The 27,275-nt window shown below is 42.5% G+C and overlaps 2 protein-coding genes across 2 annotated transcripts; one reads left to right on the top strand and one right to left on the bottom strand.

The window, feature by feature from the left end:
• Positions 1-2,354: 2,354 nt before the first annotated feature.
• On the top strand, positions 2,355-6,038 carry LOC142097195 (vitamin K epoxide reductase complex subunit 1-like protein 1). The gene is made up of 3 exons (XM_075178842.1): positions 2,355-2,599; positions 3,715-3,824; positions 5,129-6,038. The coding sequence occupies exons 1-3, from the start codon at positions 2,370-2,372 to the stop codon at positions 5,356-5,358; spliced, it is 570 nt and encodes a 189-aa protein (XP_075034943.1). The 5' UTR covers positions 2,355-2,369; the 3' UTR covers positions 5,359-6,038.
• Positions 6,039-8,699: 2,661 nt separating this feature from the next.
• LOC142098589 (up-regulator of cell proliferation-like) lies at positions 8,700-13,388 on the bottom strand. Its single transcript, XM_075181424.1, has one exon. It carries the CDS (start codon positions 13,353-13,355, stop codon positions 8,700-8,702), a length of 4,656 nt encoding a protein of 1,551 aa, XP_075037525.1. The 5' UTR covers positions 13,356-13,388.
• Positions 13,389-27,275: the final 13,887 nt, after the last annotated feature.

Here is a 27,275-nt window from a genome sequence, read left to right on the forward strand (position 1 = left end):
TGAAGCGGGGCTGAAATATTTAAATCTTATTAGTCCCTAAGCATTGATAGTGATTTATGAGCTGGGTGCACTTTTGAGGGAAATATGATTTTGACATTATTGGATCTACAGAAAGGTGGAAAACATTAATTTAAAAAACGTGTAAAGTATAATTCTCTTCATTACCCTGCTCCTAACTCGCGCTCTCTGAGATAGATGATTTTGGCTGCCTCATTATATATCATCCTCTCTGCCTCATCCCTGCGAAATTACAAATCTTTTTACCAAAACACAGACATCAGGGTCTGATGAGGTTGCAGACATGAGAGAAGGGCTAGAGAGGCTGCTGCCTGAAGAGCTTGCAATCTAGAGGGAGAGAGTCATGAGAGACAGTAGGTGCAAACAAGACACCAGTGGATGTGGTAGAGGGAGGCGATAGGAAAGTCTAAAAGGGGGGAGGGGGGGTGTAGACCAGGTTGAAGAGGTGAAGTATAAGGGATCGTTCGAGGATTAGGGGAGAGTGGTAGGGTCAGGTACGGAGTTCCATAGGTGGGGAGCAGCGCGGGAGAGGTCTTGGAGACGGGAGTGAAAGGGGGTTGCAGAACTGAAGGTCAGAGGCATAGGTGCTGTGCTGGGGGTCAGGGGTACGGAGGGGAAGTATTGGCGGCGATTTGAAGGTGAAGATGAGCAGCTTCAACTGAATTCATGAAGCAATAGGAAGGCAGTGACAGAGTGGGTCAGGGAATGAGGAGCAGGAGAGTTTAGTGAGGCCGCAGCATTCAGGATGGATCGTAGGGGAGAGAGGCCGGTGAGGCGGTTACATTAGGCAGGAAATAACCAGCCACTGGATCAGGGTTTTAGTGAGGAAGGGACACATTTTGACAAGCGCTACTGTTATGGCCTAGGACCACCTAGATGAGTTTTTAGAACAGGTAGGGTAGAGATCACCTATAGCAGCCGCCTTTTCCATAGAGCTTTATGTGCTCACAGGTACTTAGATGCCCCGAGGTCTTAGGCTCAAAGTAGTAAAAGCTCATCAAACATGGCCGCAGCGCAGGTGGAATCGGGGACGCTAGCCAGGCTGGAGCGGCTGGTTGGAGGCAAGCCGAGGTCAGAGGTCCGAAGCAAAACAGCGAGCAGCGAGGTCCAACATACAATCCAAAAGGTCAGGTTCACAGGCAAATAGCGAAGTCCAAGGTCCAGGCAGAGGGTCACAACGGTAGATCACGAATACAGAAATCCAACAGCAGACAGCAACAGTGCAGGACTGGAACGCTATAACCTGCAGGGACGCTAAGCCCTTCCTGCCCTTAAATACTGAAACTAGCCAATCAGGGCCTTGCCCTGTAAACATCCTCAGGCACCACTTAATTAATTACTGGCTGTTTAATTAGCCCACAGGCTGAAACGCGCGCACCTGGCTGTTCTGTGTTGCCGGGGCGCGATAGTTCTGTTAATTCGGCGTCCGGCCGATGCGGTCGGGCCGAATACCGGAAGTGACGTCTCAGTTGTCATGGAGACGGCCGGGACGCCAGGAGGAGGCAGAAGTAAGCCGGGGCGGTGGCCGGGGCTCCTAACAGCTACGGAATATGTTGGCGCTATATAAGTAAATGATGAATGTTGCGGAGGAGGCGACGAGTGAGTGACTGGATGTGAGGGGTGAAGCCGGTGGGGGAGGATGACACAGGCGGCGTACATGGGGAACGGGGGAGAGCGACGTTATTGACTGTGAGGGATAGTGGCATTAGCAGGGGGAGGTGATAAGCTCAGATTTGGACATGTTCAGTTTGAGGAAGCGTTGGGTTAGGTGTAGATGGCAACGTATGTGGACACAGTATAGTAAAGACGGTGAGACGGGGGTAAAGGTCTGGGTGTCCAATCACAATAACTGCAATAAGGAAAATGTTGTAGTTACCTTGGAGGCAGCGCTGACACTGGATGGTACGGCTTTAGTTGCTCCAATAACATTACGTATAATTACCAGTATTGATGCTGAATAAATATCTACTATAAGCCAGGTTAAGGCAACCTGTAGCTCTCTGGATGTGGTGGAACTACAGAGCCCAGCATGCTGGAGAGCACACACAACGCTCACTGATATCCTATAAATATATAGTTATATTATAGAATAGATGATATAATACTGAGATTTGCACCCAGTGTACAGACCAGAAGTGGTACTGGGCTGCTGGCCAGTACTAGAAGGCAGGTACATGAGTCCCAGGGGTCTGGGGAGTGTGTGGCCCCTCTTACAGAGGGCCCTTCTGTGCTGGAGCCCAGTGATGAGTTACAGAGTGATATAGTCTATGTGATATTCTGTATTATAGACATAAACTACAACTCCCGGCATCCCCCTGCCGCAGTCCCGCCTTTTCCGGCGCCGTGCACCAATGGGCGGAGCGGCCGGCGCTGACGGACAGTTAGGACACGTCAGCTGTGCACAGAGGATGGCTGCGGTGCCCGGCTGGGAGCGGGGGGTCCGGCTGCTGGTCTGTGCTCTGGGCATCACCCTGTCGGTCTATGCCTATCATGTGGAGACCTCCCGGGAGAGGGATGACGGCTACACCGCCCTGTGTGACATCAACCCGTCCATCAGCTGCTCCAAGGTCTTCACCTCCAGGTGAGTGTGAGTGTGGGCTCAGCCATAGTGTGTGCATGTGCACCTGCAGGTAAGTGTGAGTGCTTGCTCAGATATAGTGTGTGCATGATCACCTGCAGGTGAGTGTGAGTGTCTGCTCAGCCATAGTGTGTGCATGATCACCTGCAGGTGAGTATAAGTGCCTGCTCAGATATAGTGTGTGCATGATCACCTGCAGGTGAGTGTGAGTGCGAGTGCCTGCTCAGCCATAGTGTGTGCATCACCTCCTGCAGGTGAGTGTGAGTGATTGCTCAGATATAGTGTGTGCATGATCACCTGCAGGTGAGTGTGAGTGCTTGCTCAGATATAGTGCTTACATCATCACCTGCAGGTGAGTGTGCGTGCCTGCTCAGCCATAGTGTGTCCATCATCACTTGTAGGTGAGTGTGAGTGCTTTCTCAGATATAGTATGTCCATCACCTGCAGGTGAGTGTGAGTGCCTGCTCAGCCACAGTGGTGGCATTGCGTGGGACGTATTGCAGTAAATGGGATCCATCGATCTTCCATTCTGGTGGTGAGAATATTATGGGTACAGAGGATTCTAATGATACAGACATCTGGTAGGAGATGACTTACTGTCAGTAATACAGAATGGGTGAGATCAGGTATTGGGGGAACATGTCTGGGGGATGTAGGGTTAACGCGTGTCATCATTTTGCTAGTCTCAATGACTTCCATCAAGCGCAGTGGTTTTGGTGCTCTAGATGGTAGTTGTGTTGTCTGTGTGTGTTCTTATTGTTACCACTCATTGCAGTTATATCAAACAGTCCATGCGCTTGTACTAGGTAGATGGACAGATACGTACATAGCAGAGGTTAGTACAGGTAACGTCCCGCTAGTAGGTCTGAATGAACCCGCTTTTTCGTTTTCCTGAGTTCACCAGGTGCCCCCTCTTCCCCAGGCCCCATCTGTTCTAGATAACGTGTCTGGACTTAACCCTGTACTTAGATGAGCATCGGTCAGGATGTGTCTGACTGAATGTAAATACAGATGTGGGATTATTATATAATATAAACGTATCGTTATACATCTGTGTTTCAGGTTCTGAGCTTAATCTCATTTTGCGAGGTTTCCTTTTCTCTTTCACTTCATTGCAGGTGGGGTCGTGGATTTGGGCTGGTGGAAAATATTTTTGGGGCGAAGAGTTTGCTGAATCAGCCGAACAGTGTGTTTGGAGTCTTGTTCTACGCCCTACAGATCGCGCTGGGTAAGTAGCCGCCCCTCCAAGTAGAATTATAACACGTGTCTATAATCCTGCGTTTGGATATTGATTTACTACAATGACCTTCGTAATCTGCAGTCAGATAACGCAGCAAGTTAAGGTTAGAGATATGTTGTCCTTACCTGACATTGGCCATTTGCCCCAGGATACAACTCTTGGTACTGTTTTGTCTTGTACCAATGTTGTATTTGGTAGACAATGATGGGCTGGTACCAGGTTTCTAGTCAATATACATACAGATGCCTACGTTTTACTGTTAGTTGTTAATTATAAAGCACCAACATACTGTATTACACAGCATTGCACATGATACAAATAAACAACACACAATGACAGGAAACAAGATAAGAGTGCTTCCCCAAAGAGCTTACAATCTACGCTACCTAACATTACCTGTATTGGAAAATGACCCTGTCCAGGTACTGGGATTGCATGCCGTCCTCTGCGTAGATCCAGCCCCCCATTGCGCTATCGATTTTTAACTTGCTGACGTCGGGCAGATGATGGTGGAGGTCGGACTGTATTTAATTCCACCCTGTGTGTTGTGTAATATACCGTAGTCTTCAGATACAGATAACATTAGGTGCATGCTACCAAGGGCAGCTGAAATGGTGCATGGCCTACAGCACAGAATGTACCCGGAAAGACTAAAAGATCTTTATGTATAGGTTGGAGCAGAGATGGGAACGGGGGACGTGATAGACACTTCCATATATATCAAGGGTTATAACAAGGTGCAGGAGGGAAACATTCTACATAGTAAGAGAAGTATTAGAACACGAGGACATGTACTGACACTGGGGGGAAGTAGGTTCAGGGGAAAAACTACTTCACAGAAAGGGTAGTGGATAAGTGGAATATCCTCCCATCAGAGGTGGTAGAGGCTGATACAGTAGAGCAATTTAAATATGCCTGGGATAGACATAAGGATATCCTTACAAAGAACTAATCATCAAATAGGGTTTGAGGTTACCATAGGTAATAAAACAATGGGCAGATTAGATGGGCCAAGCGGTTCTTATCAGCCGTCAAATTCTATGTTTCTAAATAATCAAGTGTGTTGCATTTTTTTTTTAGTATGATCGTTAAGCTAATAAAGGATTTTTTGCAAATGTTGTGCTATAATGATATCTACCTGTTGTCTTAGAAGGTTGTTGCAGATTGAAAGTCTGTTCATTGAATATAAAATCCATACCCTGTGTATTGCAGTAGTCCGCCAGCAGTCCTACAGATTGGTTGTTTCACGTTCCCTCCTTCGCTGCCTTATAACCTGTCTCCCTGTGTATTAGGATTCGTGGGGTCGGTGTCTGCGGCCGTCACATTGCTGGGGACCTCGCTGTTGTCCATTGCCGGCTCGCTGTACCTGGCCTACATCCTCTTCTACATCTTGGAGGACTTTTGCGTCATCTGCATCACTACTTATGTCCTTAACTTCATTCTCCTTCTGCTGAGCGCCAAGCGGCTGCGATGCCTCACCACCCAGACCCGCAAAAAGAAAAACAAGCGGAAGAAGCACTAAAGGGGGGGCCTGGGGTCCATCAGGAGGAATACTGTGACATTTCCTGCATTATATCGCCAATAGGCCAGGGTGGCGTGGGACCCACAACAACTTACTGCTTAACTCAGGGTGTTAGAGCAGAGTTGAGGGTTTTTTTGTAATTTTTTTTTTACAAATAAATTTTTGATTATTTTTTTTAAATTCTAGTTTTGGGTCAGACAGCTCTTACTTTAAGAGGCTCGCACGATTTGACATTGGTGATCACAAGGGGGCGCTCTTTGTAAAGGTTGCTATGAAGGAGCTGCGTCATGTGGTTTTTAGGAAAAGCAAAAAGTTAGCGGTGGATACTGTTAATGAGACCATCACAGTGATTAATTATCTCAGGGAATATAAGTCGAGGGCTTGTCCAGCAATAATGTGATTTTCTGAGTATTGCTAAGTTTTTAATCATCATGAGCGCAAGAACTACTGCTGCCAGAACAATCCTGCCTTAAAGTTACATGTCTGCCTCCAGCGAGGTGGTGGGCACCTAGACCGCCCACACGGCCGTGTACGATGAGATAGACGGACGTCCTGATTACATCTCCTGGAGACAGGACCAGTGTTGTCAAGCTGCCTGCGGAGTAAACGGTTAATGGGAATCTCTCCCCAGCATTCCAGTTTCCGGTGGTATTTCATAATAAAGGGAATGTTTTTCAGTATGTAGTGATTTGGTTATATTATGTTCACTTCTTCTGTATAACGTTTTTCTCTTATACAACGTGTGGGATGTGATTATTGGGAGAGAGGGAAAATATTATATGTCATATATTTACATGGGTGTGCGAAGGACCAGGCAGAAGATCCGGACGAAATCGGAACGACCGCAGCCGGTCAAGCGGCAGCAAATTGCAGATGGGTCGGGACTGATATAGGTGGAGGAAAGTGCATCCATATTATTACACGGTAGTCAGTACACAATAATATTCAATCACAAGGGTAATAATCACCATAACTAATAACTTTATTTTATAAAAGGGCAGACACTTTTGTTTCTTTAAAGACAAATGCAGATAATGTAACGATCCAGCTCGCTACATAGACAGGGACAAATGCAGGATTTGTAGAGGGGGGCTTTCTACCCCAACCCACCCCACCAGTGGGCGTGACCAGCATGCATAATTTTAGACAATATTTGGCTGCTCTCCAACTCTTCCTATCCCCATAATATACACGGGCAATGCTGTGTGCACTACTGTTAGGTGCAGCTCTCCCTTTTCAAGTAGAGCCGTGTGAAGCGGGAGCAGGGTCCAGCCACCTCAATTATACAGTGCCCCAGGCTTGGAGGGAGGTTTCCAGGCACTAGGAAACCCCCCCTCGGTTTGCCTATGATAGTGTAACACAGACATGTGCCGCTCTAAGGCTGTGCTACCTCAATGGACTCGGGTAACTAGAGGCCGGACGAGGAATGAGTATGTCTACTGTACAGAATATTGACTGCCATGATTGTTGATTCTACTGGATAATGTTCTAAAGGGGTTTATCACCATAAACATTACTAGCCCACTCCCCTCGTACTTCTGCATTCGTATAGTACAGCGGTGTCCTAACACTTACGTACAGCCGGGATCTCTGCCGATCGCGTTAATTTCATCTCTGTAGCTGGAGAAATGTGACGTACAGGCTGTAGTTATAAGACTTGGGGGCAGATTTACTAAAAAGATGGGAATGAGGGCTAGAATCTGGTTGCTGTGGGCAACACCTTCACTTTTTAGAAGTTTTAATAAATATACCCCTTACCGCTAGTGTGTGGGATCTAGCCTGCTTCAGAGACAGCCACACAGCGCCAATGGTAGAAGTCCCAATATGTACTGGAACCCTGTTAAATATTACTAAAGTGCTACTATTAGGAATGGCGGTTAGAAACTATTTTTTCCATTTTATATACCTTCTAAGAGTTCTGTCAAGATAACATCGGTATTGAAGGGGAATGTCACAGGAAAAACTATCCAGAATTAGTCTGATAATAATGACTCGTACACAATATTTGATGACCTCGTGCAGAATTACTGTTAAAAGACTTTACAATGACTTATTAGAATCTACGGCAATTCTATAAGCAGGTAAAAAGCTCCATGTTTTCATGGTGGAAATAAACCAGTTTATTTATGATCAGACATCTATTTGTAATCAAGTTTCAGGAGCTTAGCAGGAGTGAAGATATTGGGGGTAAAATGTCCAAGGAGGGAGTTTATTTTTCTATACATACAAATTTCATGCCTATAACCTCATTAAAGGACCACAGTTAGCATCATGTAGGATATGCAGGGTATGTTACACTAGATAATATGTCCAGATGGCTGGGTCAACCTACCGTTGAAGAGTACCAGGCCTCCCAATAATCAGAAGATCGTTAGATCCAGCCCAAAACTTAGGGGGTCGTTTTATCAAACTTTCTAAAAGGCTATCATTTTCCAGAATGTACTAGATAAATAATCGCTAGAATCTGATTGGCTGTTATGGACAACACTTCCACTTCCACGTGGGGCAATGTATTACGTTCATCTTATCCGCCACTGAGCTTGTTGCCTTAGCCTCTTGCAAAAAAAAAGGCTGCTCGCTGAGACCAATAGCATCTACTTGGCCCGACAGTAAATATAAATACAGTTTCAAATATCTGGTGATCTTTTAAGGTATGGAAAATTTTACATACAGTATATATTCCTAAATGTTATTAGTATGCCTTTAGGTGGGGCAACTTGTGGTTTAGTTTTGGTGGTCTACTCATAATAGTTTCTAAAGTAAGAAAACAAAGAGAAAAACTTTGCCCATTTATTGCATGTAATATTAAATTTCATGACCCATTGTACACAGACATATATAATACAATAGTGATGTTAATGGTGCTGTTGTTTCGAGGGTCACAGTAGTGGTAATAATTATATGTTCAGATTGACGACTGCATTTTAAACCCATAATACATTTGCTATCTAATATTTCCAGTCAATTTCCCCCCTCCAGAAATAAAACTAAAGTCTCTGAACTCTGGGCCCTGTAGAAATGTTGGTCTGATCATTAATTTCTTGGATAAGTCAATAGAATAATAAAGGACTATACGTATAGGTCCATCAGTAGAACGTTTCTGGAGACCAGTCTGGTCCGTGGCATGATGATCTGGTGAGGTCTATTTACACCTGTAATGAATAAGTGCTTTTGTGTGTTCTGCTGGGAGAAAATAATGTAGGCGATGAGCCAGGGAAGATGTACATCCATTGACATTGATAGAAATTACTCAAAAAAGAAAGAAAAGGTAGTCCATTGGCTACCTGGCTCCTGGAAGTTCTCCTGCTCTGAAATAAGTAATGTATGATGTGTTCTTTATTTTATTTCATGTTAAAGGATTCTTTTAAACTGTCAAGAGCTTGTTCTTTGGTGATACGGTACCAATCGTCCGGTAGATCAGCCGATTTAGCACTGTAGTGATCTGAAAATTGTTGATTAAACTCTTTGAAGATAAATTTCCAGTAATCGGAGACACTGATGGTGGTATCGGGCTGTATGGTCCAGTCGGGGTAAAACTTGCGGTAATCTTTGTAAAGACGAGGCTTCCACTCAGTGTCTGAATTCAAGAAGGTTTTGTTTCCAACCACATCGGTTGTACATATAGAATGTGAGAGCATTTTGGATTCGGTACATCGGTACGTTCCTAACCCTTGAGGGCGGTGGACAGATGCGAAATGCTCCTTGTGGTCCGCGGCCCCGGCTTCGCAGGGGACTTTACAGAACGGACACTGCTTCCCGCATCCAAACACCTTCTTAAACAGCTCATCCTGAGGCTTTAGCGTTGCCTTGGAAAGCACATATTCAATGGTGAAATATTTAATCTCTGTAGTGATTTGCTTCTCAATGTCGGGCAGAAACTCCTCAATATCGACTACAAACTGCCCAGCACTTGCATTGTTTTGATAAATAATTACTTTCATCTCGTTCTGCATTATGACCAAATCTTTTTTTAACATTGCACAAAATGTCTTTAAACATTGTGACACGTTAGAACTTTCTCGTACTTGGGGATCCTTGAGTACTTTTCTTACTTTTTTTGAGATTGTTGCAAGGATATTTGTTTTGAGTGATTCTAAAGAGGTGGACTCCTTGTATTTCTGGATGATGTATTTTGTTATCCACGTTTTTACAAAGACCTCATAATGATTGTTGTATTTGACATACTGTGTAAATATATGGTCTTCTAAAAGCTCCTTGAGCAGAGTATACTGGAAGAAGGTCCTGCAGCTGTACCTGATGGAATCGCCGCTCGTTAATATGTCGTTGACGATTTCGCCACCCAAGTTTTTATAGACGTAGTCCGAGAGAGCTGGCTTCAGGCACGTCTCGCAGAACTTCTGGGCTCTGACTTTGGACTCATCCTTTTGATGATAAAGATTTTTAAATGTGGAGAAATATTGAGGTTTAAGCTTATCCAGGTAGAGCTTCATGTTGTTCTCCTGGAAGAAAATATTGTGCTGCTTCTGGAACATTGGAGCAGTTCGGCCGAGAAGGAGAAGTTTTAGGTCCAGTTCGAACAATGGTGTGAGATGAAGATTCCTAACATCATCCTGGTTGAGTCTTTCATTTATAATATTTAGAAGCTCTTGGCAGTATGTTTGATGATAGTCCTTCATTATATTAAGTTGCTCTGTCACCTGCCGATTGCACTGGTCTTTTAAGGAATTCACAAGGCCCGTCACCTTTTTCCAGTATTCTGTATATGTTGTTTCTGGCATGCTTTCCTGCCAGCTCGATTGAGTGTATTTCTTGTCCAAGTTTAAACCATTCAGCCCGTAGTCATCTAGACTTTTTACCTCATTTAGCTTCTCGTTGATGTAACCAGCCTTGTGTCTCATGTCTTTCCTTAGCTGTTCCAACATTTCTTTGCTAATGTTGTGTTTCTTTAAGTTGCTGAACTGTAATCCTGAAATGGTTTTGTTCCACATGGCCTCAAACTCAGATTGTAGCTCTTCATCGCTCAGTTGATGTTTTAAATTCCTACAGTTGTCCAGGAGACTGGTGGATTTCTCTTCAATGGTCTTTAGGTAGCTGCTTTGGACAAACTGTACCTCGTGTTTTCCTCTCTGTATGCGAATGGCTTCTTCACACTGGATTCCTAAATTATCTTCAATTTCATTCCGAAGTGTCATCACACCCCTAAAGAAATCCTCCCTGTACCTCTCAACCAGATGTACATATTTGTTCCCGCTCTCAAAGTATCTCTCTAGAGCTTCTAACATGATGCTTTCCTGTTCCTGTAATGTTTGATGCATGTTTTTCTTAATTTCTGCCCAAATTTCAGCTTCTAGATCCGAATCTGTCTGATTTAATATCTCATTCTCTGTCTCCATCATCCACTTGTGCATCCTTTTGCGGAAATTCCACTCCAACTCTGAGTATTTTATTGACAGTTGGTTGTAAGCCTCTGCCACCAAACTGTTCCTGAAGCTGAAAATAAATTTTTCGTATTTCACAGCGTTCCACAAGCTCTTTACCCATTTGATGAAATCAGAGATGGTGTGAGGTCTCCTGGATTGTAGCTGCTTTTTCATAATTTCAAATAATCGGATTTTTAGTTCGAAAATATTCTCGCTGTAACCTGAATTTACTGAAGCCATGGGTGGAACCCCATGCCAAAGACCAGGGATGTACCAGCTGTGTTCCTCAAACTCATACTCCATGACGTCAGAAAACTTTGTGACGTTATCGTTTTCTTCCATTCTTGATGCTACCTTTGTCATTTCATCTAATTGTTGCAAAAATTTCTTCCGGTCTCTCATGTTCTTATCATGAGCGGACACATCGCTCACGTTCTGATGTACAAACTGACAGCTGGGCTTCTTCCCAATTTCTTTCATCCTAAGAAATGCATGGACCACGATCTGCAGAATATCCCTTATATCTGTTGTATTCTCCATGGCCATGTTAATTATGGTGATGTCACTCAGCCCAACCACTAATGTCGCCATCTCATTGTCATGTTCGTAACTGTCCTCAAGAACAGCCAGTTCAGGTGCTTTCAACCCTTCAGTGTCAATCACCAGAATGAACTCGTAACCGAGCTCCTCCTGGAAGGTCTCTTTCACTTTAATAAGGGTCATGAAGGCTCCTCGTGTACATCGTCCACTGGCCACAGGGAACTGTAAACCAAACATGGTGTTCAGAAGGGTGGATTTCCCCGTACTCTGCACTCCCAGCACAGTTATTACTCTCATCCTGCAGTGTCCTCCTGTCTTGTTGTCCAGCTCAGTCAGGACATCAGTTATCCACTGCAGGGGGATGTTGGAGGCGTCTCCATCAATCAGCTCCAATGGGAACCCATCCAGCAGGAGATCAGCAGCTATTCCTGGAAGTTTGCATAGTTCTTTTTCTGCATCTATACGGTCCTTTGCCAAGAAACATTCAGCCTCATAAAACTGTCCTACCTCTCTTATAAAATGTTCTATTCCTAAAGAACTGTTTGATATTAACTGATCCAGTTGCTTTAGTTTGTCCACATTAGTGCTCATGTTGCAGCATTGCTCTTTGTACTCAGCCTGTAGTGCACTCAAGTGATTTCTAGAAATTGAGTCAAGGTGCAGCTTCAGCCACTTCAGAAAGAAATGTTTCTCAACTCGTGGTAAGTTAGTCATTGCATCTATGAATCTGACCATCCCATCAGGAAGACTGAACTCACTTTGCTTCTTACGTAGGTCGGAACATTTTTTAACCAATTTTGCTTTGTAATCCTCTGTGTTATCGTTACCTAATCCTTTCATCCGACAGATTTCCTTTTCGGTTTTAGCTAGCTGTTTCCAAAGAGCCCCTTGTAATGTCATTGTTTCATTCTTGTACTGCACCACATCCTTTACACATTTACTAATCTCGAGAGTGATCTTCCTTGTGTTCTGATGTTCTTCTGAATTCTCATCCACATGTATGCCTAGATCTCCAGCCATGTGTGACATCTCCTCTAGAGTAATGTAATATGCGGAAGACTTTATTAGATCTGCTATAATAATCTGTAATTTCTTCACTAATTCTGCATCATTAACAGAGCTGGTCTTCACCAAAATATTTTTTCTATTGATTTTTAGTATAGGATATAATGTTTTTATACGCTTCTGGGTCTCTCTACTTATCAATCTCGATGAGGGAGCAACGATAATGAAATAGTTTGTGTTTGTGTCTTCAATGTTTGATAGAATACTGTACTGTCTCTCATCGATGTCCTCCATGAATATAAACACTGCCGTTGATACCTTGGTTAGATAGCTAAATTGACCCCAGTTGAACTCCAGCTCACCACGGAGGTTGGTCACTGCAATTGGATCTGGAAATAGATCCAAGTTTTCTCTGCCTCCAGGAAAGAACCAGGCGATTTCCACTAATCCTTCTGAAACTTCCTTGGAAATATTTGCACCCTCCATATTCTGATGGACAAAGAAGTCATGGTGTTGCTGAGGTGGGCTTAGCAGGTAATTAAGTATTTTTGATTTGGACACGTTACATTTCCCCAGTCTGACAAAAGAAAAGACGGGCATGGGAATGTTCACCAGGTTGTCTTCTCTGCATCCTTTGCTGTCTGTTAATGACTGAGGTCTCCACCTCTTCACGATATCTCTCATTGCCCACAGCATGAAGGTGCTTTCTGAACCATTACTAGCAGGGAGCAGGAGAGGGAGGGAAAACTGACACATGGACATTTTGGTTACAATCTCCTGTTGCAGAAAACTGTCTGAACAGTGTAGAAGAATACACAGAACATCCAGAGGGTGGATGGAATTTGCGAAGTCCACACTATCCAGGAAATCCATATCCTCATCCTGTAGTCCACTGGTGTCTGATGATGGGTCAAGTCGTGTGTTTCTTGCACTGCCGTTTAGTGCCATGAGGTTCTGTAGGAAGAACCAGGGGATGTGTTCTAAGCTCTGAGGCACAATCTTCTTTAGATTTTCTTGTCCGATCTTCAGGACTTCCGTGAGACTGAGCTTTGATATTTTGAACCGCTCCATGTTTAATTCCTTTAATTTTTCATTGTAGATTTTTATTTTGACTGTGGAAATAAAGAAAAACTGTAACATATACAAATACCTTTATATGCTGTATCTAAAATAATCTTACGCAGGTGATACTAGACATTATTGCTCTTCATCAGAATTTGATTATCAACCTTGGAAATCTTTTGGTGTAGAACAGTGTTTCCCAACTCCAGTCCTCAGGGACCCCTAACAGTGCATGTTTTCCATATCTCTTTGATGGAGCACAGGTGTATTCATTACTAACTGACACATTTTGAAAGATCCACAGGTGGTGTAATTATTTCACTTGTGACCTGGAAAACCTGCACTGTTAGGGGTCCCTGAGGACTGGAGTTAGGAAACAGTGGTGTAGAATTACAAAATGTATATTATGCACACATTTTTTTTAGGTTCATCATGGTCAAGGATTAAAGACAATATTCAATTTTGGACATTTTTCTCTCGTAAGTAGTGTCGATTCGCCACCCATTTGCAGTATAAATCGGGTAAGTTCACTCCCGTGACTTCTTATTTTTTTCACTAGTCAGTTCTTAATCTTTTTGTGGAGGAGGCATGAGGACATGATGACCAGCCATGGTATAGGATGTCCACCATTCATGTCATGCTAGTGATGTCAATGACCATAAAGTCTCACCACAGAAAATTACTCCTGTTGAAATTTTCACATTTCATGATATTGGCAGGATGATAAGATGGTCAATGTCCGTCAGGGTGGACGGGGCTTAGGACTGAAAATTCTTCCTCTCTTGAGTTCTCCAGGCTATAGTCCTGAACCTTATTAGAGACTCTCTTTGCAGTTTCATCGCCAAATCTCTGGATCTGTGTCTAATTTGGTCAGACACGTGGATCCCAAACTTGGAGAGATCCTGCAGTAAAGCCAGATGAATGGAGCCCATTGGCCCAAATAATGCTTCCAGTTCACCACTGCACATATGTATCATTAACTGACCAACTACACGTTTGGCTAGGACAGATATCAATCATCTCCACTTGGTGGTCATTGAAGTCCCAGGTACGTAGCTATTTCAGCCAATCAGTGGCTGACAGCATTGTGTATGGAAAGTTTAGGTAATATGTAGCCAAAGATATAAAGTTAATTAAGGAGGAAATAAAACCAGTAATGGAAATGGCATAAATATTCAAAGACTGAGCAGAGAGTAAAAGAACCCGTATATATTTCAGTAAAGTTTTTAAATGATAAAGCTTGGACTGTTAATACCATATTTCCAAAGTTATCAACTGAAAATTGTTTCATTAAAAAGACAGTGTCTGTTTCTGAGTCTGGATGAGAGATTGTAAGTGGAAGGTACAAACTAACTTGTAAAGTATATTATATATGTTTTGGCGGCTTCTCCTAAAAAGGAGTAGTCACTTGTCTTAGTTTAGGAGTTGTTGGATGTCTGAGCCTCCTACCAAAGTGAAGAACAATCCATGTACTATCCAACAAGGAAGAAGAGTGCTCGAGCCCTACTGTCAATGCTCCGACTCTGCAGAGTGTGACGAGAGTGTAAGTGGGCCATTTGGGTACCAAACCTAGTCTGCCTAGTAGAAAAACTCTGGACCACTAAAGTAGTCAGTGTGATCTGGAGAAAGCTCCTGCAACTACCACTGTTCTAGAGCCAGCCTCACTATTGCCTGTATAAACCAGTTATTAGTATCGTATACTGTGTCATCTCCTGCCTGGGCATATATTTCATAACGCAATCCATGTGACATTAGTGCTAGTATGTACAATCCTTCCTTGTTTGTCTATTAACTTTGCAGCTATCGCTCTGAAGGTGCCAGAAACTCTACCAGGACTATAGGGTACGGATGCAAGTGCCTGAGGCTGAGATTGGAAGACAATGTCTATTGTCCTCTGGGTTTTGAGGGGCTACAATTATATAAAAAAAATACTATATTCCATGTTTGCTGTTATGCTCCCTCTTGATTTATTTATTTTACGATTTTGCTTTTTTGTTTAATCTCCCACATAATTTCATTTGCACTAGTATGCAAATCAGAGACATATCAGCATTCTAGTGGTGTGAAAAGAACATGATCCCTGATACTATAGCTTTGAGAGAGGATAGAAGTGTGCAATGTTGTCACCATGATTTAAGGAGTTGAGACCCCTCCCGCTCTTAAAAACCTAAATGTGGAGGCTCACAATAAAATATATTGCGCATCTTGCAGAGGGTCCTAAAAACAAATTCTGGGACTCAAAATTGTGTGTGCCCAGCTGATTTAAGCTAATATTAAAGTATAAAAACATTATTTTGGGTGGAGTTAGGTGAGGTATAATGTACTCTCTCAGGCAGCTCTGCAATGTCTCTAAAGATCCAAGTAATTTGAGAATAGCCTGCCCCAGGCAGGACAGAAGATCACCTGCTTGAACTGTTAAAAACATTGTGGGACTCACTAGATTGCAGAGAGGGCCAGTAATAAGCAAGTGTCCTTTTGTTATTTTATTTATCTAACCTAATGCCAACAACTAAAGTTTTATTTTTTCCACTTTTCTTGGTTGTATAACTCCCATGTTTTGCAATCTTACTGCCATGTTGACTGTCCCTGATGGGGACCGCTGGCAGATGACCAGGGGTAAATGTATCAAACTGCAATTTAGAATTTTCATTGATTTTCTCAGGCGAGTTTAAATCGCTAATTTATGTAAAATCGCCAGAGATGTGTGTCTTTTAAAATCGCTACAAATTGCAGTCACCATTTAAAGTACAGACTTGTGACATTACAAGTGGCCATGGGCATGCTGACACTTGTAGTGCTACAAGTATGTAATTTTAATGGTGTCCCCATCAGGAAATTTTAACTGTTGCCATATCATAAAAATATAAATATTGCCCTAATGATGATGAAATAGTAAGCCACTGTAATAACAAAAACACTTACATTTAATCTATAATTACATTTGGGACACTCATTTATTCTTAAAATAAATTGTCTCCCGCAAGAACATTCATAATCATTTTTTCCTCTCTACAACAAAAAAAAATGGTTTATCGAACCATCTTTTTTTCTTCCTGTTATATTAACATTGTCCTGCAGTGTAACAGTGATGTGTTTACTAATCTCGCCTATAGAAAGCAGCGTCTTGTATGTGTCGACTTTGAGTTCAAACTCGGTTGAGTTTGTGTTCAATGTCCCGTGAGTTTGACTTTAACATGGGAGATATAGGTGTGTTAAAGTCAACACAAATCGGCAGAGATTGGATATAGGAAAGTCAAAATCGCTGGTTAATACATATGGCGACTTTGCACTTCAAATCGCCGGTTATCTCTTGCAATTTGCAGCGATTTTAAATCGCCGAATAAATTGCAGCTTGATACATTTACCCCCAGATCTAAGTATACACAACATGATCATGCACCCGATGGGCTTGTACAGTTATTGTCATCATAGAAACCAGCAGTGTGACAGAAAGAGAGAAAAAGTAATAAAAGCTCATTTATACTCAATACTTACAGTCCCATAGATATTCAGGGATCTGCGAAATGTTCGGTAACATTTCTTCCTGAAGATTGTCAAACTGTTGGTGGTCAGATTCCCACACAGGAACTATTGCCGTATCTGATACTTCCTCCGGATTTTTCACCCCACGTAGGTTAATATTCTCTTCTTCGGGGGCGTCGTTCTGCTTGTCGAGCTGTTGGTGGTCCGGTTCCAAGACTGTATTTATTGCTTTGGTTGGGTAATCTAATAATTCCTCTGGAATTTCCACCCCATGCAGATTGATTTTTTCTTCCTCTGAAGTGTCGTCCTGCTTGTCAAGCTGTCTGTGGTCCGGTACCCAAACTGGATCTATGGCATTTATTGGATAATCTAATACTCCCTCTGGATTTTCCACTTCATGTAGATTAATATTCTCTTCCTTGAGTGCGTCCTCCTGTTTATCAACCTGTTGGTTATATAGTTCCCAAACTGGATCTATTGGATTTATTGGATAATCTAATACTTCCTCTAGATTTTCCACACCATGTAGATTAATATTTTCCTCCTTGAGTGTGTCCTCTTGATCATCAACCTGTTGGTTATAAAGTTCCCAAACTGGATCTATTGGATTTATTGGATAATCTAATACTTCCTCTGGATTTTCCACTTCATGTAGATTAATATTTTCCTCCTTGAGTGTGTCCTCCTGATCATCAACCTGTTGGTTATATAGTTCCCAAACTGGATCTATTGGATTTATTGGATAATCTAATACTTCCTCTGGATTTTCCACTTCATGTAGATTAATATTTTCCTCCTTGAGTGTGTCCTCCTGATCATCAACCTGGTGATTATATAGTTCCCAAACTGGATCTATTGGATTTATTGGATAATCTAATACTTCCTCTGGATTTTCCACTTCATGTAGATTAATATTCTCCTCCTTTAGTGTGTCCTCCTGCTCATCAGCCTGCTGATTATATAGTGGATCTATTGCATTTATTGGATAATCTAATACTTCCTCTGGATTTTCTATCTCATGTAGATTAATTTTCTCCTCCTCGTGTGTTTCCTCCTGCTCATCAACCTGCTGATTATATAGTGGATCTATTGCATTTATTGGATAATCTAATACTTCCTCTGGATTTTCTATCTCATGTAGATTCATTTTCTCCTCTTGTTGTGTGTCTTCCTGCTCATCAATCTGTTGGTTATATAGTTCCCGAACTGGATCTATTGGATTTATTGGATAATCTAATTCTTCCTCTGGATTTTCTATCTCATGTAGATTAATTTTCTCCTCCTCATGTGTGTCCTCCTGCTCATCAATCTGTTGGTTATATAGTTCCCAAACTTGATCTTTTGGATTTATTGGATATTCTAATATTTCCTCTGGATTTTCCACCCCATGCAGATTGATATTGTCTTCCTCGGGGGTGTCCTCCTGTTTGTCGAGCTGTTGTTGGTCAGGTTCCCAAACTGGAAATATTGTGTTTGTTGGATCATGTAATACTTCCTCTGGATTTTCCATCTCATGTAGATTTATATTCTCCTTCTCAGGGGTGTCCTCCTGTTTGTCGGGCTGTTGCTGGTCAGGTTCCCAAACTGGATCCTCTGGATTTTCTATCTCATGTAGATTCATTTGTTCCTCCTCGAGTGTGTCCTCCTGCTCATCAAGCTGTTGGTTATATAGTTCCGAAACTGGAGCTGTTGCATTTATTGGATAATTTAATAATTCCTCTGGATTTTCCGGATTTTCTACCCCATGTAGATTCATATTGTCTTCCTCGGGGGTGTCATCCTGTTTGTCGAGCTGTTGTTGGTCAGGTTCCCAAACTGGATCTATTGCATTTATTGTATTTCCTGATACTTTCTTTGAATTTATCTCCCCGTATAGATTAGTTGATTCCTCCTCAGTGGTGTCCCCATTTATATTGCTACCAAAATAAAAGTCCTCGTTTCCAGGATCCATGGTGTTTCTGGAATGTCATACGCCTGGAAGACATGGATAGATATCATCAAATAAAATATCAATATATATATATGTTCTAAATTATTTTTAGTATTCTATGACTAATCTACTATTCAATGGGATTAGTAACAAGTAGTCTAGGAAAATGTATTCCCCCCCATAATTGTGGGTCTGATTCAAGGGGAATGCAAAGTGAATGCAATTTGCAATATTTTTTTAAATGGATGGAAAATGCAAGCAGGTACGCCCGTATTCAACAAGAAGAGGGTCTCGATAAATGTTTCTAGTTGAATAGGGGTGTAAGTACTTTAGAAATGACCAAATAAGTGACTCCTTACTTCAATTGCTGTTTTATTCCTACATAAAAACACCATAACACAAATGTTATATGTCCCAAGGCTTCCTGACGCTAACTACACCAACCAGCCCTAGCTATTGTCCGGCTGTTAGTCAGCGTCAGAAGCCCCGCCCACCAGATCCCACAATCCTTTTGTTCACAACAAACATGACACAGCGACCCGTGTTGTGCACCTGTGAGGAAAATCCTTCAAGGTAATCATTACTCCTATCTGTACCTTTCCAGCTGGACAGGTCCTAATCTGGTTACCTTTTCCGTAGTAAGTTCTGCCTATACGGCAAGTGGCAGGATACGCACAATGCATTTGTATATATAAAGTCCCATCAGAACTTCCAGAATTTTTTTTTTCTTTGATTAAATACATTAATCAGGATTTTATTAATGACTACTGTAACTAAGATGCATTGTTTACTGTTGCTATTGATTGCAAACACATGGTCTAGCTGTATACAGGACCGTTATCACTATGAATGGGCACTTTCACCTGACCTGTAGCTGGTGCAAGTGATGCGGCTGAAACAACATACCTGAGAGATGCCCACAACTTGCATCAGATGGATGTGCGGGCTCTCAAACGTGGCACGTCCTTACTGGACATTGACTACCTGCATACGTCCCCTACACTGCCCCGCCCTTGATATCGTAGTCTGTCTGAAGTGTCCTTTGCGTTCGAAGATGAATTGCGCACATTTGCGTTCACTGGCGTATAGTTAATTTCTGAGCATGCTCAGAACAATTTTACACAAAATAATGCACGAAACGGCATTGACTTTCCTTAAGGAATCAGATTTAGTGATCCCTTAACATGGACTGGCCTAAAATGTGCAATGAGTATATCTACCTGTTTATAAATGCTGATTTGAAAAATCACACTTTACAAACTCACTGTAATGTTGCATCACTTCCATATAAGATTGTGTCCTGTAATTAATAACAGGGCCATCTTTTCCACTAGGCACGATGGACAGGTGCCCCGGGCCCCATGGGGAGACGTATGTGGGGTTAGACGTGTGTGATTTCTGCACTAAGTGGGATTTTCTCACAAAGTGGACGAAAATGCACAGTTAGACAACACAGTTGGACAAACATTGGACTACATTTGCCTTGCTTTTACTCTCAGCAATAAGCAACATCTGCCACAGCCTATTTCTGCACTACTTGTCTATTTATATGGAAGACTGCTAAGAGGTAATTCTTAAAATACCCTTGCTTGTTGCTTTTACCCCTTTTATCACAATGTTTCACAAATTGCTTTTCTTAGTCTCATTTCATGGCATGATCTTTAGAACTGTGTCATCTTTCACCCCTCCACCAACACACAAATTTGTTCATATTGCACCTGCATTACTCCACTCACCTCTATTTAACACCCATGAACTGTTGTCCTATTTATTATCTCTAACAAGTACAGCCTCCACCTGTCGCCAGAAAATAAAAGGCCACACATCTTACAATCCCCTTGCCTATCTTTCGCTCACTCTGCTTCTATTAGCTGGTGATATATCGCCTAATCCAGGTCCCCCACACTCCTCACACACACATACATCAGAACACTACCGTTCTATAGCAAACCTCAAACACATCACCTGTCTACCCTCTCTTCCCAAGTCCTTTAATTGTGCCCTTTGGAATGCACGATCTGTTTGTAACAAACTTACCTCCGTTCATGATCTCTTCCTCTCAAAAAATCTCAACCTTCTGGCAATAACAGAAACATGGCTCATGCAATCAGACACTGCCTCACCTGCAGCACTTTCACATGGTGGCCTCCATCTCACCCACACCTCCAGACCTGAAGGCAGACAAGGAGGTGGGGTTGGACTACTTCTCTCCCCACAGTGCACATACACAGTTCTACCAAATGTCCCATCACTCACGTTCACATCTTTTGAAGTACATGCTATTCGCATTTTTAATCCATTCTCCCTACGTGTTGCGGTGATCTATCGTCCCCCTGGATCACACCAACAATTTATTGAGGATTTCTCTGCATGGCTCCCTCACTTCTTATCTTCAGACATCCCCACCATCATCATGGGTGACTTCAACATCCCCATTGATAACCCACCTTCCAAAGCTGCTTCCAAACTACTCTCTCTAACATCCTCACTTGACCTCTCCCAGTGGATTGAATCATCTACTCATAAGGATGGCCACTGCCTTGATCTTGTTTTCTCTAGACTATGCTCAGTTTCTAATTTTATTAATACACCCTTCCCCCTCTCGGATCATCACCTTATCAGCTACACTCTCACCCCCACTGCTCTAACCTCTCTACTGTCTAACTCAACCAAGCCTCCTCATACTCGTAGAAATCTTAATTCTATTAATCTTCAACAATTTTCCACCTCTCTCCAACACCTTCTCTCCCCTATCTCTACATTCTCATCCCCTGAGATGGCAGTACCTCATTTTCACCTAACCTTAGCAACGGCCCTTGATCAAGTGGCTCCAGCGACACTTCATACTACACGTCGACTTCGATGTCAACCGTGGCACACCAAAGCAACACGAAATCTTCAAAAACTGTCCCGTAAAGCAGAACGTCACTGGTGTAAATCTCGAAGCTCTAATGACTTCTTCACATATACTTCTGTCTACCACTCCTATCGAAATGCTCTGGACACTGCAAAACAAACATACTTTCAATCTCTTATCTATGCTCAGGCTTCTAACCCCAAACGCCTTTTCAATACATTTAATCATCTTCTCAATCCTCCCACCCCGAACCCTCCATCTACTATCAGTGCTCAGGATCTTGCTACCTACTTCAAGGACAAGATTGATAAGATCAGACTAGAAATGGTATCCTCTTCCTCAACAAGCAATCAGCTCATTTCCTTCCCACTACCCTCTGACACCCTTTCTTCATTTGACCCCACAAATGAAGAGGAAATTTCTACGCTCTTCTTATCTTCCTACTCTACCTCCTGTCCTCTTGATCCTATTCCCTCGCAAATTGGTAGATCCCTGTCTTCTGTGCTCATTTCACCTCTAACTCAAATCTGTAATCTCTCACTCTCTACTGGCATCTTTCCATCACTATACAAGCATGCAGTGATTACTCCTATTCTAAAAAAACAAAACTCCGACCCAAACTCTCTCTCAAATTACCGTCCCATCTCTCAGCTCCCTTGCCCCTCCAAGCTTCTAGAGAGACTTGCCTACACTCGCCTCACATGCTTTCTTTCCGCAAACAACCTGTTGGATCCTCTTCAGTCAGGCTTTCGTTCTCAACACTCCACAGAGACTGCGCTGACCAAGGTTGTTAATGATCTGATCACTGCTAAGACTGAACGCCATTACTCTCTCCTAATTCTCCTTGATCTCTCGGCTGCATTTGACACAGTTGACCACTCTCTTCTCATACAAACGCTGCAATCCCTAGGTCTTCAAGACACAGTTCTATCCTGGTTCTCATCTTACCTCTCTAATCGCTCTTTCACTGTTAATTTCTCTGGAGCCACCTCTGCTCCGCTTCCCCTATCAGTTGGAGTACCACAAGGCTCGGTGCTAGGTCCTCTGCTGTTCTCTATCTATACCGCTTCTCTTGGAAATCTAATAAGTTCCTTTGGCTTTCAGTATCATCTCTATGCGGATGATACCCAAATCTATCTATCCTCTCCTGATATCTCGACATCTGTGTTGTCCCGTGTAACTGACTGTCTTTCTGCCATTTCATCTTGGATGTCCTCTCGTCAACTCAAACTTAATCTTTCTAAAACAGAGTTAATAATATTCCCACCCGCCAACAAGAGCATACCTGACATTTCTATCTCTGTTGATAACATGACCATAAATCCCACCCCACAAGCTCGCTGCCTAGGTGTAATCCTTGATTCACGCCTATCCTTTGTTCCCCACATTGACTCTATATCTAAATCATGTTACATACATCTAAAGAACATTTCCAGAATACGCACATATCTCACACAAGACACTGCTAAAACCTTAATTCATGCACTAATCATCTCCCGCATTGACTATTGCAATTCCCTCCTTACTGGTCTTCCCAAAAACAGACTCAAACCCCTAAAATCTATTTTGCATGCTTCGGCAAGACTGATTTTCCTTGCAAATAACTATTCCTCTGTTGAATCACTCTGTATGTCTCTACACTGGCTGCCTGTCTTCTACCGAATCCAATATAAAATACTTTTACTAACCTACAAGGCCATCAACAAAGCTGCACCAACATACATCTCCTCTCTTGTCTCAAAATATCTCCCAACTCGGCAACTCCGTTCTGCAAAAGATCTGCGTCTCTCATCCACCCTCAGTACATCCTCCCATTCCCGGTTACAGGACTTTTTTCGGGCTGCACCCACTCTATGGAACTCTCTCCCTCGCACAATAAGACTCTCCTCTGTTCTACAAACTTTCAAGCGTTCTCTGAAAACCTACCTATTCAGACAAGCTTATAATATTCCTCAACCACCATCTTAACCTCACTACCTTTAGCCTGTTACACAATTTCACACAAGACAACTACCCCCGGACCAACATTGTTGTGTGACAGGATCATTTAGCTTATGAGTCACCCTACCTTTGCAGTCTGGCTGGGCCAAGATGCAAAATGTATACTTAACCTCATGTGTCAATCTCCCATTGTCCCATAGATTGTAAGCTTGCGAGCAGGGCCTTCTCACCTCTTTGTCTGTTTTACCCAGTTTGTTTATTAGTTTATTACGTTTGTCCCCAATTGTAAAGCGCTACGGAATATGTTGGCGCTATATAAATAAATGATGATGATGATGATGATGATGATAGGCAGGGCTCTTAATTAGAATAACACACAGATAAGGGCCCCGGTGCCATTCTTTGCCCGGGGGCCCACAATGTTGTTAAGATGGCCCTGATTAATAAACCAATGTCATACTTGCCCACTCTCAAGGATCACCCTCCCGCATCTTGCCCATGACCTTGGCTTGTGGTGCCGGGAAATGATTGGCAGCACCACGCCCCCCCCTCCCACTGCACTGCCACATGACTCCCCATCCGGGAGAGTCGGACAGTAGACAAGTATGATGAACACTACAAACTGCTGATAAGAGAACAAAATCCTAAACAAAACTGCACAGCAGATGTTACCATCTAATACATATCTAATGATGTAATTGTATGGTATTGGGGAGTTATATGATTGCACATGTTATCAGTCTCTGTTTTACACGAGTTGGATGTAACATCTAATGGTCTCTTAGGGATAGATTTACTAAAGCATCTAAAAAAGAAAAAAAGTGGAGGTGTTGCCCATAGCAACCAATCAGATTCCAGCTATTGTTGTCTAGATTAGAATGTTCTACATAAATGATAGCAGAATCTTTTTCTTACTAGAGGTTTTAGTAAATCTACTTAATGTTTTACTCGTTGCTTTAGTCCTTTATAATGGCTGCATGTGTAGCTCCAGAAAGGGTTATTTATTCCAAATATGCACTAAATACAATCAATACTTAGATATTATGGCCCTGATGTAAGTCTGCGCAGGGGCAAACACAGAATTTGTAGAGGGGGGTTTCCACACCACGCCACCAGTGGGCGTGACCAGCATGCATGGGAGCGTGGCTATAATATTAGACAGTGCTTGGCTGCACTCATACTCTTCCTATCCCCATAATGTACATGGGCAATGCTGCGTGCGCTACTGTTAGGTGCACGCAGTTCTCTCTTTTCAAGCAGAGCCGTGTGAAGCGGGAGCAGGGTCCAGCCACCTCAATTATACAGTTTCCCAGGCTTGGAGGGGGTTTCCAGGCACTAGGAAACCCCCCTCGGTTTGCCTATGCTGCGTGCCATATCTTGCTTGAAATAGGTCAGCGTGTGCTCAGAAACGGATCTTACGTCAAAGAACGCAATTCCATATACAAATGACACTTCCTACAGCCTATGACTTGAGAGATGGAACGGGGGAGGGAAGGGTCGGATGAACGTACGCCACACACAGTAAGGGCGTCCCAAGGGTATGCCAACATAGATGCAGCTGATTCAAGTCCTGCGCCTGGTTTCAGCCGCATCCCTTGCACCCACTACAAAGTGCCGACTGATAGTGATGGACACGGCATCGTCTTCGTATTACAAACTACATGTGTGTGCCACTAGCTAGCACAGAACATGTGTAAGGACGTAAGACAGACTGTACAAATCCATTGTACGTACAGCACATGTTAGAAACTTCTTAATTCATGTATTTAATGTTAAAATAAAAATAAAAATGAATCCATAGTTTAATTACTGATAATACTGTTAAGCGTTGTTCATTTATTTTATAAACTTTTTTTGGTGTGTTCTATTGTGAATTTTAGTGATCAGACGTTTGTTCGTATACTGCAGTTTCTTGTGTGTATCTATATACGGCAGTAGCGTTTAGGCAGAGAGTACTTACACCCGATTCACATCAAAACATATCTTGAGATACGTTTGGATTTGAATATGTCGGACATACACAAGTTCTCTGCTCTTTTTAAAAAACGCTTGTTGTGTGCGGGTTGTGCCCGGATATGAATCAGACCCTATCTGTCTAGTGCAGTGTTGGCTAACCTGTGACACTCCAGGGGGTAAATGTATGAAGCTCCGGGTTCTTCAGCACCCTTTACAAGGCAGCGCCGCTTTAAATTTAAGCGCTGAAGACGCCGAACTTGCAGGTGTTGAAGAACCCGGAGCTTCATACATTTACCCCCAGGTGTTGTGAAACTACAAGTCCCAGCATGCTTTGCCAATATATAGCAGCTTATTGCAGCTTATTGGAAGGGTATGCTGGGACTTGTAGTTTGACAACACCTGGAGTGTCACAGGTTAGTCAACACTGGTCTAGTGAGAGCCTATGTCTGATTGTTTGCTGAGATTTTAATGCAGATTTGCTCCTTTGGGCAATGATCAGTGAATCACCCTTTCTGCGTCTCTACAAGTGACCGGATCACCACTCAGTCTTATGATATGTGTGACTAACATATACATTCCTTGACTCACAGAACTAAAAACCTCTTTCCCAGCTAGAAACAGTCCAGTCTTATATAGACGACCCCAGGTGTAATGTTCCCAGAATATTTTGGCAGCCAGATGGGTAAATTAGCATAGAGAGCTGCAGGCTGATAGCACAAACTACAGAGATTCGTTATCAATCTGCTAAGATCCCACAGACATAAACCCCATGTGTGCTGATCTAGCTGCTGATCCTATAACACTATCTATGTAGATGCAGAGAGGTTGAGCTTACAAACTACCGGAGAAATTTAACTGAGAATTGGTGCGCTGGGAATTTGCTAACTCGTTAGTCTACTCTAAAGACATAATAGAGCAGCTTGTCCTGTACCTTCCCATGGGACTTGTAGTTCCACAACAGCTGAAGAGACATAGGTTGTCTGCTTCTTGGGTAGATCATAACATTGTAAACCCACCAAAATAAAAAGGAATTAATTGTCAAAGTAAAAAGGACTAAGGTGAGAATTACAATACATCTCCTCCTGCATGGAAAAAGGGGTTATTATCTTCATCCTAAGGTCACCAACATAGTCAATGTATGTAAACTGCCCTGTTAGCAGCTTCAGTGTATGCTAATTTTTAGCCGTTTGCTTTTAGATAACCCCCCCCCAAAAAAAAATCATCATTGCAGACCGCAGTCAGAAAAGATTTAAGTAAATTTTAAATAAATAAAAGTCATAATTCATATTAATGATCCTTCACCCTCACAGACATCAGTGGATGTCTCTTATATGCAGTATTTTTTATGCAGAGTCGTTACACTGAATCATTAAATAAAATGCAAATGTGTTTGGCATGATGGATTAAGGTATCTCCCATATCTAAGACATGAAAAATGACATGTATGAAATGGAACCAGTACTTGACAATACTTTTTGTAGGACTGTATGTTAGCACATAGGTGACAATTCATGTATACATGATTAGCTGGCTATACAATGCATCCATGTGGGTGAAGCCATACGTGTTCTGTATGCAGGAAGAGGTACTGTACATAATGTACCACCTTCAAATACGGACTAATAGAGTCATCAATAACTGGTTCACCAATTCCATCCTACATCTCCTATCGTATTCATTACCCAGAGTCATATCACAAAACATACAACACGTAGCATAAATACTAATAAACTAGAGTAATACAGACAGATGTATCCTACAA

This window comes from Mixophyes fleayi, chromosome 7, assembly GCF_038048845.1.
Source record: "Mixophyes fleayi isolate aMixFle1 chromosome 7, aMixFle1.hap1, whole genome shotgun sequence".
In the NCBI taxonomy this organism is placed as follows: Eukaryota; Metazoa; Chordata; class Amphibia; order Anura; family Limnodynastidae; genus Mixophyes; species Mixophyes fleayi.